At 45.7% G+C, this 13,482-nt stretch overlaps 1 protein-coding gene across 1 annotated transcript; it reads right to left on the reverse strand.

Annotated features, from left to right (window-relative positions):
- Positions 1-1,833: 1,833 nt before the first annotated feature.
- LSG1 (large 60S subunit nuclear export GTPase 1) lies at positions 1,834-13,215 on the reverse strand. The gene is made up of 14 exons (XM_026039548.1): positions 13,135-13,215; positions 12,938-13,055; positions 12,724-12,844; positions 12,036-12,122; positions 11,027-11,113; positions 8,937-8,997; positions 7,949-8,125; positions 6,484-6,906; positions 6,089-6,190; positions 5,101-5,244; positions 4,677-4,800; positions 3,874-3,953; positions 3,094-3,267; positions 1,834-2,038 (listed from the first exon to the last, which is right to left on the reverse strand). The coding sequence occupies exons 1-14, from the start codon at positions 13,213-13,215 to the stop codon at positions 1,859-1,861; spliced, it is 1,959 nt and encodes a 652-aa protein (XP_025895333.1). The 3' UTR covers positions 1,834-1,858.
- Between the last annotated feature and the right edge of the window lie 267 nt (positions 13,216-13,482).

Raw genomic sequence — 13,482 nt, forward strand, 5'->3', positions numbered from 1 at the left:
TCGGCCTCCGCGGGCGCAGCTCGGCCTGCAGCTCGGCCTCCGCGGGCGCAGCTCGGCCTGCAGCTCGGCCTGCAGCTCGGCCTCCGCGGGCGCAGGGACAACCGCGCCGGCTCCGCACGGCTCGCGCTGCTCCCAGCAGCTCCGCTGAGCGCCAACGTGGCCAGCTCAGCATTCCCCAACTTGAATAAAGGATTCTCCCCAAATCTTAAACTTAACAGATAAGATCCCCAAAGGGACAAGATTAATAAGGTATTCTTAAACAGTTCTCTAAAGTAGTATTAAGGATAAAAGCACAAATCATCACTACAAGGAGGAGAGTGGAGAAGTCTAATAAGAGACTGATTTGGTCAAATCATAATCTTTTACAGGAAATAAATGAAAAAAAAAATCTTTTTCTCCAAGAGACCTCATCTCTCCTGAGACTCCAGTTTCCTTTAGCGGACATTAACACAAAATAACATTGACTACATTAGCTCAAGAAAATTAGGCTTGAGTTTTACAGCTGGCAGGGAAATACCTTCCCACAAATGCTGTAATTAGGAACTTCAGAGGGGAAAGTGGAGCCAAAGTGAGAGCTCTGCTGTGAGGGAACCCTTCATATACACAGGGCAGTGAAATAGGTTGTACTGGGCAAGCAGACAAAGGGTCACAAGGCTGAAGAAGAGCCTGTCCACACAGCCCGAGGCTGCTGTGGCTCTGTTTAGGGGCTGCCTTGCTCTATCCATCCACGCTTAAGGCCCAGAGAATACAAAAGTGCAAATAAACAGAAGAGAATGCTGCCTTGTATCAGAGATGAGAGGCTGCATCCGTTGCTTTGCTTCACCACCTATCAGCAAGGCACAAGTCACCTGTGCAAGCTTCACCAGCATCATCATCACTGCCTGTGCTGGGCGAGGGGTGAACAGCACTGACCAGCTACACAAATACTTCCTCAGCATGGCCACCAGGGAATAAATCAAACGTAAATCTCTGAAAATTGTGCATCTCTCAAATCAGTACAGCATTTTTAGTGCCAAATAGTGATGCACACGTAAAAATGTGGTATTGTGACACTTCTGCAACTGGATCAGTGTGTAAGAGTTCAGTGAGACAGAACACAAGTGCTTACAGAAACTCAGATATGTCTTAGGATAAATTAGCACCAGGCTTCTGCCAGTCACAGAGGGCAAGAGCTTTAAAGCACCAACAAGAAGTCACACAGAGAAACAACTGATGCCAGCTCAGCATGAAGGACATAAAAGCAGCATTTCCCTTGCACTGACATAATCTCATCATGGTTCACAGTGCTCTGCTCTGGCTTCAGCTGGCAGATCACACAGGGGCTGGCTTCAGTGCAAGATTTCMGAGAAGGATTGGTAAAGCAGATAGGAAAGGGGGCAATAAAGATCCTTTAACTTATTTTTCAACATATTAAAGTGTTCTGTCAAATGAACAATTTTAAAAAAGACTAGCAGTGATAGTATCTCAAATTGTAACAAATGTCATTCATTTAGATTCAACTATTAAAAAAATTAAACAGTTTTATAGTGCTTTGTCTTATCCTAGCAGCTATAAAACACATTCTTTATAGAAGAAAAACCATTCTGAGATGGCATCTTTATCTCCTGCCGTTGAAAGGGCTTTTCAGCAACAGCCAACTGCCTGGGCTGGCCGACCTCCAGGAGACCCAAATGCCCAGGTCTCTTTTSCTCTCAAACGGGATGAACTCCAAGTATCAGAGCGTGTTCTCATCCTCTGTCTGGGTCAATCCATGGCACAGAGTTCAGGTGAACTAGTGATGCCCTCTTCTTCCTCCTCAATTCACGCATGCAAGACAGTGCAGTCCCTGCCCTGGGACGACCAGCAAAGAGCACCACAGCTAGGCCTCCAAGTGCTTAGTGATCCTGCGAACTTTCTCTTTCTTGTTCCTGTTTCCATGTTTTTTCCAGGGCTTCCCTACAACATTCGCAGAATTGGGTGCAGTCACAGACACAAGGCCGCTGCCAGGCCGGTATCCCATCGTRGCCCGTACGCCTTTCATCAGAGCACGAACATTCTCCTGGAAGTAGAAACAGTCATTGACAACTAGGGAAAAGACATTTAAAAACAAGGAACTAACAAAACCAGACACAGGCCAGCTCAAACCCTATGAGACCTGCCCAGACCCCAGCTCCAGGGCTGTAGGAAAGGTCATGCTGTGCACTCAAGTCAAAGCCTGCCAGTACTTTCCAGCTCTGTCTGAGCCGTGCTGCACTGCACCACGTCCTCAGTGCCCACTGCTACTGCAARCAGACATGGTTTGCAAGACACTGATTTTCCACAGACATTAGCTACAGCTCCACAACCGAGTCTCAGAGCCTCTGCTTTGCACACAACAAATGGTCTTYGCAAATAAATCTGGTGTCTGTAAAAACCAGGGACTAAAATAACCTGCTCAAGTCTGGAGCGTGGGAGGCACTGTAGGGGCTCGCAGCCAGCCATGCTGGTGTTCTGTGCAGCCAGAGCGTGTCTAGCAATCCCAAAAATGCTTTTCAGGTCATAGTTTTCGGATACAGCCCACTGCTTGGGAAAAAGGGTCTGAATTCTTGGTTCCTAAACACATGGCTATCTTTAGCTGTGCTGTAACAAACCCTTTCCATGTCCAGGCAATCCAGCAAAACAGATCACACTAGCAGTGATCCATCTTCTTCATTGCTAATTACTCTGCTGTAATCCTTGCAATTTATGCAAATTTAAACAGTGATGGATTTGACATTTTGCTCTAAGTCATTAATAAAGTTTTTCAGTAGCTAGCTGCAAAGAGAGCRCCCTGTGGGACCTCACAAGAAGCTTACAAAAGAAATTGCCAGTTTGTACTATATTTTGAAATTTTTCAACWGGGTTGCAAATCAGTTTACTCCTTTTTTTCCATCTGATCTTAATTTCTGAATCAAAACAATAGTCATTTGTGTTAGRGAAGCTTCTTAGGAAGCTTCAAGAAAAGGAAAGCTATTTTGAAGGATCTGCTACTCCAAAACCACGGTCCCTGTTGGTTTCTGTATCATACCTCCTACTTTTCCCAGTGACAACCCAGTGCTGCTCTAAAACTCCCAAAGAAATTCCTCCATAACTTACCTGATGGAAAAATGATTTATCCACCACATTTTCTATCTGTTTCACTTTACTGTTCTTCTCAGGCTTCATCTTTATGCTGGCATGCACATTTATGCGCTCTGGGCATCTTTCATACTGGTGCTGGAAATCATTTGGATCAACACCAGGAGGTGGATGGCAATATAACAGCTTCCCCTATGGAAGCAATAGGGCACAGTTATCATCAACATACACACAAAAAAAAAAGAAAGAAAAAAAACTCAGGGAAATACCCGAGGAGGAAGGATCAATTCCTAAGCTAAAAAGGGCCCTGAAGTCCAGAGGCTCACATCAGATCAACTGTCAGGAAACCTGGGTTCTGTTCCCTGTCAGATCACTGCCTCTMCTGCTAAATCAAAGCACTATTTTGCTTAAAAGCACTGTTTTGCAACGGAATAGTTTGAAACAAGTACATTGCAAAATTCTCAGGAGTGCTGGAAAAATCACAGGAAGTTGCTGAAAGGTGCTGCATAAGAATGCAGGATTATAGCACTCAGATGGAACTGCAGTCCTTAATCAAATACCGAACCAGCTAGTAAAAATCGGTTAACTTTAAGACATTTGCTGCCTATTTTAGAGATAAAATAATTTAGCTGGTACTTTTAGCACAAATCATGCATTTTTATGATTGRCAGCAGACATCCGATTTATTATTTTAAAATTTAAAAATGTAATAAACATTATTTTCCTCCTTCATGCTCTAGAGAAACCTTTAATTCACCTCCCATGAGGAAAGGAAACCCCAAAGCAGAAAGCACTTACATTGACGTAATCTTTTAACACGTATCGAGCTGATCTTGGTTGGTCTGGCTGTCCATGAGCTGTCATAAAGCCTCTCATACCTGGAAGACAAATCCAGAAGCACATTCTGTATCAGTACACCAAAGGAGTGAACACATCCTTCTTTACTGCCTAAATACAGTATACAAATACTACATACAACTTAAAAATATACATATCCTCTACCATCTCTCAAAACCTCCTTCAGAAAGAGGCTTGCAATGGGGGGAAGCATGGAAGAAAATCAAACACTGCTAACACTAAGCAGACTGTAGAAGCATCTTAGCCCATCTAACATCTCCCTACTCCTCAAAAAAAATGTTGGCTTTTATTAATTTTTGCTTTTAAGGCCAAGGAAGATTAATTGCATCACAGAATAAAATTTCAGAAGTCAAAAGGGGCATGAGACAAAGATTATAAATTTTCTCTGTATTCTTCCAAGTCTAATTCTAGAGATGGCTAACAGGAGGTATCTAAAAGGATGAAAAGTGCCACAAAAAACACTGGTAGCTTCAAGAATATGGCATCACACTAGATAGACAGGCAGGCAYTTTCATTGACATTCTGATCACAATCACATCTGTCAGATGAAAACAGGAAAGCACCACTACAATACACACAGTGAGCTCAGCTGTTAAAGGCCAATTACCGAGGGGAAGGTGTTAAGTCCTAACAGGGAAGTTCAAAACATGACAAACCTGAGTGAGACTTAACATAAAAGAGTTCTGCGTTCAGAAGCAACCCATATTGCACAAGGAATAAGTTTTAAAGGGGCCAGCACTCACATCCATATGCTGTTAGCAGTTCTTCAGCAGTTGGCTTTCGATCTGGATCCTCATCTTCTCTGGGTCTTATGATGCTTATTCCATAGGTTGCTTCCAAAATGTTTCGTGGGATATGCTGGCAAACGTTAAGCTAGTGAAGGAAACCAACTGGTGATTTTCTACTACACAARAAATCTTCCCCTAGTAACTTGAAGAACATGTGTTAAGAGTAACTCTCCAATTTTTCACCAAACCGAAAAGATGCAAATCTAATAATGGGATAAACTTRAACGAGGAGGTGCAAGACCAGCAGAGCAAGCCTGTTTTAAGCAGGGTGCATCCCTACAACCTTCAACATATTAGCACACATAGTTCATCAGAAAACACACCACTTGCTATATTCCATACCCAACACCCACCCTTAAGAATCCCAGGTAAAGGATATTAGAGAAATGGGTGGAACGTGGTCCCTCATCTGGTCTATAGGCAGAATTCCAGAGCAAATCATCTCTGCCTTGGTGGAGATGAAGGATGGCATCACCAAGCCGGGGCAATCACAGAGGCACAGGCCAGGCTCCACATACAGGGTCTAGGCAGTAAGAACCATCGATGTCACCACAACAAGGCAGCATCCATGCAGGAAAGAGGAAGAAAAATAAAATAAATTAGATGTGCAGACGAAACAAAGCTGCAAGTAAGAATAAGCAGAAACTTTATCAACAGACCTTGTCCAATGAACTACCTTATATAACTTACCTACTATAAGGTAGTTTTATGTGGAATACGGCAGAACTTCTGAGGTTCACAAATCAAGTGTCTAACGGGGGCAGCAAGAGCTTCAGCTATTTAGCCTGATGGGTCACTTCCTATCAGAAAGATCATCTCTCCAGAAACCTTTGATTGCATTTGACCTCTTCAAAAGAGTGGGGTCTACACAAGTGAAAATGCCCCACACTGCTCATAACAGTGCTGGCCTCACCACCTCAAAACTAACAGTTTCATCAGCAGGACAACAGCAGCAGCAATAGCCCTGAATGTGTTCAGGGCACCAACTGCGCACAAGGAGCAGGACAGCTGGAAAGTTTGACTCTCAGCTATTCAGAGGAGCAATTTTCAGAGGTTCTCTCCTCTAGAATGGTGTTGAAAAGGAGGCCTAAACTACTTAACTAAAAACAAGACATGGAAAACATTTGCCATTGCAAAGCACCTCTCATGAGTCATTTTCAAACTACAGCAACAGCTTGAAAGCAAGAATTCAAGTTTCAAACGATATACATCAAGTCTCCCTCTCCYACCCAGCTCTGAAGGCAGAGTTCAGCTTGGCAGAGTTCTCAGCAAGTCCACATGGTAGCAACTATCTCATGATAAAGATCTGTTCCACTGAGAAACGGAGGGGGAGAAGGTGGGAAATCAACCTTCTTTGTTAGCAATACCTGGAAGTGCTTCGTACGGCCTGGCGTAGCAGACACTGACACCTTCTTATTTCCAAGGATTGTGTTGATAGTCGAACTTTTGCCAACATTGGGGTAACCCACCTATATGACAAAGTAGAACAATAACAATATTAGACAAGGTTACGTCAGAAGACTTGAAGAGTTCTGACACAAGGATATTTTATTAAAATACTAACAAGTCAAGCAGTGCTGGAATACTGAGTTCCAGCTACCTTTAGAATTAATTTACGCACAAAATCCTCAATGATTTGTACTTGCCAGTCTTTTATCCTTGAAAAAAAAAAAAAAAAAAAGGCACTACAGGGTCAATGTTGGAATTAAAACTCATATAAAGTCAGTCCCATTTCCCATTTTAAGTACAAGCTTCTACTCACCAGCCCAACATTTACTTCCCCCATCTTCACCCTTGGTCCATTGTGCATAGTTTTGAATATCTCCAGCAGTTCATCTCTTTGCACTAGATGACTGAAGTTCCTGATATTCCTGTTCAGCTCCTGCTCCCCACACTGCACTGCAGCACCAGCAGTATTGTCTTCCATACTTTGGGGGGCAGTGGTATTTACTTTGCCCCCACCTTCATCTTCAGAACAGGTTTSCCAGGCATCCTCTTCATCATCTTCACAGTCTTCATATTCATCACTACTATCATCATCACTGACCAGAACTCCGTTATTAGTTTGGAAATCATTGTCTGTGCACGTGCTTTCTGCACCATCTTGTCTATCGTCGTCTTCTCCACTGGAGCTTTCATCCTCAGAATGACCCGTGTCCTCTGCCACATCTTCGGTGTCCAGTTCCTGTGTGAACAGTATTTCAGAGGTAAAACTTAAAGAAAAGATTAGCTTTAATTATCAGCTTCATGGTGAAGTAGTTTAAAAGTCTCTTTCTCCAGAACAACTGTGAACACAGAACATTATAAACAGCWGTAGCAGAGCTTATAAAATATTTATTTTTTTCTGAAAAATTAACAGGTTCTCAGTAATAGGAATGGAAAAAAACTTAAACAAWACAAAATACTTTGTTTCAAGTCAAAATTCGTCATGAACATTTTTCCAAGCTCTCTTGTTTTTCAGACCAACCCTTCACATTTTTTCCCTGCAAATAACTTATGCTTGAAAAGACTCCTTTAAGACATTATTTCAACTTTTCTTTTACCGTTACAAATCAAGAGAACCACCACTTTCACTCTTGCTTAAAAAAAATAAAAAGAATCTGTACAAGGATTTCATGTGAGGATTGTGAGCCAGCTGTACAGACCAGAAATGTCTGGAAAGGGATATGGGATATTCTGTAACCAAGTAAAAACAGTAAAACCTAAGGGGGGCATTGATTATTTACATGTAACTTGAAGCTGCAACAGCACAGTTTGTTCCAGCAGGCAAAGACAGAACCTAAAGTAACTATCAAAAACTCTTAAGAAACAGCCCTCCCACCCCAGGGATGTTCCCTAGAGCATCCCCCTTAGAAAGCCTTCCAAATCATTAAACAAGACACAAAATTGGCCAACAGATTCTGCTAGGGCTGTTTGTGTAGCTATTCAGCATTAGCCCCAAGTTCACACTCTAGTTCAATGTAATTTATCATCTATTTAGTCTTGAAAATGAAATCATGAGCACTAGGAATAGTGACTGAAGGGCATATCCCTTTGTTTACCATAGAACCCTCCTACCTTTTGTCTTTGTATCTAAAAAAAATGCTGTTTTACAGCTGCATAGGTCCCTAGAGTAATTCTTCTCTAAGAAAAGGGCTGTGCCCTTCCCAGAAATGAACTCAGTCATGTCACGAGCATAACTGCAAACCTAGTTACGAGAGGCTGTCAATCCACACTCCCCAAGGTACCTTAGCTGCTCCTGCGAGCCGGCTGCACTCCGCCAGGGCTGACCAGAACACCACCTTCACACCTTCCTTCTCGAAGAAATGGGCCCAAGCAGCCCGCTGCTCTTCGCTCAGTAAATCTGCTTTGTTTATCAGGATCATGTTCTCCTTGTCGCTACTGACCTCCTTGACATAATTTTCCTGGAAAAAAAAAAAAAGGGAAAAAAAAAAAAAGGATTAATTACTACTCTGGCTTGGGCTCCTCCTCACAACATGTTATTAAAGCAGCAAGGCAAGTTAACCCCATCCAGCTCCACATGAATGCAGCTAAGCTTCTAAGCTTAGTGCTTGTTGGGCTGCAAGGAGCTACAGGCACAAACTGGAACATGCAGCTACCTAACACAGGTCATGGCTGCTATTAAGGTAATAACCAGGACCTCACAGCAGAAGGTCCTAAGATTAACTACTTAAGTAAATTTCTATTCAGCAATGTGGTGTTTTATACCCTATCTATCATTAGAATATGACTACCCTATCTAGAGATGACCTTGTATCTATTATTACAAGGTCACCACTTCAATAATTCTTGATGTTTTTCCTTCAGACCACTAACTATTATCTATTTTTATTCAATTATGATATTAAACAGAACAGAACTTAGTATCTCTAAGTGTGGATGCTTCAAGTGGGTAACGAGGAGCAACGTAAGATGAAATAAAAGATTGGTATCTACTATAATTAAAGTTTCCTCAGTAGCAGGAAAGAAGACAAAAAAGTCAGCTTATCTGCAAAACTGCCTCAAAATACAATATATTTTGCATCAGTTATCAAAAAGCTTTGAAGAGAAATAATTGGATGATGCTGGAACACTTGCATAGATAAGGCATCCRGTTCGGCAAAACATCAGGACAGTTTCAAAGTATTATGTGGCTGTATGGGGCATAGAAACAATTAGACACATGAGCTACCAGAAATAAAATGAAGGCAACACTGAGGAAGGTGGTTTCCTTACCAGATCTTGGCATCGAAACAGSAGAGGGTTTCTAGCATCTACTATCTGCACCACAATATCACTGCAAAAACAAAAGAAAGCCACATTAAGTCCTCTTCCTTACAGTCACAAAGACAGCAAAAATGCACTGCATATTATTTGCTTTTAGGTTTGCTATGAATTTTAATTGTTTAATTGTTTTAACAGTTAACTGACAACTGCATTAGCATGCAAAGCATTTTTATCGAATTAACAAAGCCCCTCAGTGCATCAACAGAGCCACACTTATCCCACAAGCCCATATGGCTGTAAATATTTCAGCTCTTCTCACTTGGCTAATTCTCCCATAAGGCAGGAACAAGGAAAGCAAGTGCCCAAGTCTCACCAGTGGAATATTCAGCAGGTAGCAGAACCAGAGCACTGGTTTTCTATCACTCACTGAAAGCTGTAATAATGCAGTTTCATCTCAATCCCTTTGCATACCCAACTGCAACTCAGTGGTTAAAGAGAGGAAGAGGAGAGAAGTTCTCTAAGGCATTTAAATCTATCTTCTCCCCCTCACACAGAGGCAGATGTATAAAATTATTCCCCACAAATGACCTACAGATACTAATCTTCTCTTGACTGCAATCTTGAAAATTTTGTTTGTGCTCCTCTTGTCATTAAAAATATAGACCAGTAAAAGAATAGTCTCACACTTCGATAGATCRATTCTTTCCCCATGGGAGTCAGTGCTTGCAAGAGTGCTTTAAGGAACCATCTTCCCAAGTCCAGGCACCAGTTTTATCAGCACATATATGAGCAAGACTCTTCCCTTCCACAGGGAAATTAAATGCACTAGCTTCAAGCAGCAGAGGCATCCATAGGGCCCTTTTTCTCCTCAGAAAGGAGGAATTAAAAAAATTAATATTCCTCCATTAGAACCTCTCAGGGGAGATAAATACTGGTTGTCACAAGCTGCTCTATTTGTTTGGCAGGGATTTCTAATGACTCAGAACTGCTTCAAAACAATATGGGTGGACTCTAAGAATTTTAAGCCTCACTAGGCAGATAGCTGCACACAAATATCAATAAMCCCCCTGAGGGAGTCATTTAATAGGCCACAAGGGTTCAAAGAGGTGCTGAACAATTACAGAAATTACAAGATCAATATGAGAGAAAACTGACACCATGGTACTGGGARGCACAGTATTGGGAACAAGCCTAAAGCAGTCACAAGGAGAGACTGATAACTGACCAAATCTACCTGGCAGGGTAAGGGACTGGATGACTTTCAYGTTCTGTTCTGAGAAGCACCCTCACCATAACATGTCCCAGTCATCTGATACATGCACATCACAATAGACTGTAGGGGATGCTCCTCAGCCAGCTTTCACCCAGCCAAAACCCCARCGAGCACCAGCGAGACCATACAAAGACACATCTGTGAAGGATCAGCTCACATGACCTCACTGGTGAAGTATTTTTCAATTTTAAGAAAATTAGAAGAGATGATCTCAAGTTTAATTACTAGTGAAATGAAATGCCTCAGTCAAACTGAAGGAGCAGATAGCACTCCCATTGTACTACAGCTCTGTGGAGCAAACAAGGCTATTTCTGTGCTGTGACAGGCTGTTGTCTTCTGTACACTGCTGCAATCTCTCTGCCTGGCAAGCAGCCAGCGACCAAGAGGCTCTTTCTTTCCAAACGTTACTCAGTTYTCCCTTGTCTCCTGCCCCTAGACGTCATGGTGAAACTGTGTGGTTGCAAAAGGGGCAAGTGCTAATATTGGCAAAAGACACTTTCGAAGTCAGCTCCCACACAGAGATGCTGTAAGAGACCAGAGCTGCAGCTGCTGGAGAGTCAACAGAGGTTCACAGATGCAGGGACCTACAAGCAGGACTGCACGGCTGAGAGCCCAAACTGCATTATTATTCGCTGCTCTTTCCAACAACATATTTTGACCATTTCAAAAACAAAACCACTTCAGAGCTGATAGCACAGGTAGTAATGCTTCAATATTTTATTCTTCTTGTGCTTGAACGCTTCATGCTCAATTCAAAAGCTTGGGTGCAAATCAGGAAAAAAACATTAAACAATAACTTTCAAAAACAAAGAGTGATATTTATTACCTTCTTTCAATGACTCTCCAAAGTTGACGCCAAAATTCTAAGTTTCGTTCAAATGGGGTTAGAATTAAATTTTTTTCTTCCTCCAGGCTATAGAGAGAAAAAAAAAAAAAAAAAAAAAAAAGGCAGAGGAAAGATACCACATTAGGGCCATGCCAGACGAGTGACAGCAATGTTTTCTTAGATCCAGAAGACTTTCCTTTCAGAGGAAGCTGTCAAAAATTAGACTCTACTATTCTATTTCTGATGGTTTAAGAACAAACCACGTGTTGATGTAAAACAGTGTCAGTGCTCAGTGGCAACACAAAGGCTCCTGATGATACTACTGAACAAGTGATAAGTGATGGAAAGAGGAAAGCTCTTCAACTGACAACTTCTGGTATTTCAGAGACATGGCCCCAACCAGATCAGAGGAGATATCCCAAATGCCAGCAGTCAGGAAGCACCTGGTAAAAACAAAGCATTTGGGAAACAGTACTTTGAAGAGGGCTGAACAAGCTCGGAGCCACTGTGACGAGGGCCGTGGACCCCGGGCCAGCTCGGCTCCCGCRGGGAGCACAGAGCCAGGCTCGCAGGCCAGCAGAGGCTGCGTGGGGCTCCAGCACACAGGGCTGCAGCACCAAAGCAGACGATCAGAGCAGCACTGCTGCTCTTTGAGGACACAGATTTATCACCCCTCAGCACAACAGAAAAGGACAGGACATTGCACTCCACCCTGAACACGAGGTAATCGCAGCAGCAACGCTGAATGTGCTCTCTTTAATGGGCTAGATGACAATTTTAAAAAAGACAGAATGATACACAAGTAGGTGCTACAAGAACTTTGACATGAACACAGCAAGAGCATGTACACACGGCCAAATAACGTGGCTGGGACACCCAGACTTTCAAAAGAACTGCAGGGAGCAGCTGCCAAATTACCCTYATAGGTCTAGAAAGGATAAAATCAACTGCCTGCTCCTTTCATCTCTACTGGCTTCTTTCTTACCAAAGGCACAATCGGGATACTCACTGGGCGAGCTGTCGCCTCCATTCCAGAAAGCTCTCCCTCTCGGCTTGCTTCAGGTCCTCCGCGCTCATCGTCCTATCCCAGTTCGGCCTGCAAGGATTGCGGTTTAGGGAAGCGGGCAGAGGCTCCAGCCAGCGACACCAGCAGTTCCTGCAGCACCTCCCAAGAAGAACAYGGCAATGCACGGGCACAGCTGTACCCAGATGGCCCCAGTTACCCACATCTGTTTTCAGCAGCTCTAAGCACCCCATTCTCTCTGAACTCCCCAGTCTAAAATGATGCGATGATACCCCATACACAATACAGCTCGCAAAGCCCGTTTTCCCCAATTGCATCTCCAGGGTGCCTAAGGCAGGGAATTCACCTCCCYGGGCACCAAGCACAGAGCTGCAGAATGACCTGTCAGAGGGGTGAGCAGGGGCACAGAGCAACCGGGCTGCGAGCGGGGATCCCGCACATCCCGGGCCAGCGGCCCCGGTACTGCAGGAAGCACCTGGGGCTGCAGGCTGCACCAGGCTCAGATGGGCCCAGTCCGCTGGAGGGCTGCAGTTAGACCAGGCCCAGGCGGGCCCGGCACTTTCTTGGCAAACCCTGTGTGAGGGAGCACGGGCTGTGTGCGGCTCGCGGCCCACAAAGGGCTGGGCTCAGCGGGGCCCAGCGCCGCTCCGGGCCYGCCCGGGCCCCGACTCGCCTGCGAGGGATGCGCAGGAAGCGCCGGTTCTCCGCGTGCAGCTGCCGGACGCGCTGGGCCTCCTGGGCCGAGAGGAGGCCCGTGCGGCTCTGCGTGGAAACCAGCTGGATGTTGAGCCGCTCTGCGGGAAGGGCGAGAGAGAGAGCGAGCAGGGGCCGTCACAGCCGGAGCCGCCGGCCCCGCCGGCCGCCGCCGCCCCTGCCCCGCCGCTCACCGGCCACGAAGCGCGTCCCGGCCAGCTCGGCCGTGGCCAGGAACTCCTCGAGCGGGCTCTGCTCGGCCGCCGACCGCCGCTCCGCGCCGCGCTCGCCGCCCAGCTCGCCCACGTGCCGCTGCGGACAAGAGGCCGTGAGAGGCCGGGCCCGGCGGGCCCCGCCGCCGGCCCCCGCGGCCCCGCTGCGGGCCCCGTACCCAGGAGGCGGCGGAGCGGCGGTCGGGGCCGTGCTGCCGCTGCAGGCAGCGGCCCAGCCCCGCGCCGCGCTTCTTGCCCATGCTGCCGGAACCGGGACCGGGACCGAGACCGGCACCGAGACCCGACCGGGAGCGGGACCGGCACCGGAAACGGCGCTGCGCCTCCCCACGCCGCTTCCTCGGCGCGGCGGCGCGCCCCGCTAAAGCCTCCGCCGCCCCGCGCGGGCCGGAGAACAAGGTTCCGGGCAGCGCGGTTCCGCCGCCTCCCGGGCCCTCCCGCCGCGGGGGGGCGCGCGGCCCCCGCTGCCCCGGGCCCCGTGGGTGCCTGCGTCCGTGTGTCCGTGTGTC

The sequence above is a fragment of the Nothoprocta perdicaria genome, unplaced genomic scaffold (genome assembly GCF_003342845.1).
Source record: "Nothoprocta perdicaria isolate Ctin4 unplaced genomic scaffold, notPer1 scaffold_232, whole genome shotgun sequence".
Classification (NCBI taxonomy): Eukaryota; Metazoa; Chordata; class Aves; order Tinamiformes; family Tinamidae; genus Nothoprocta; species Nothoprocta perdicaria.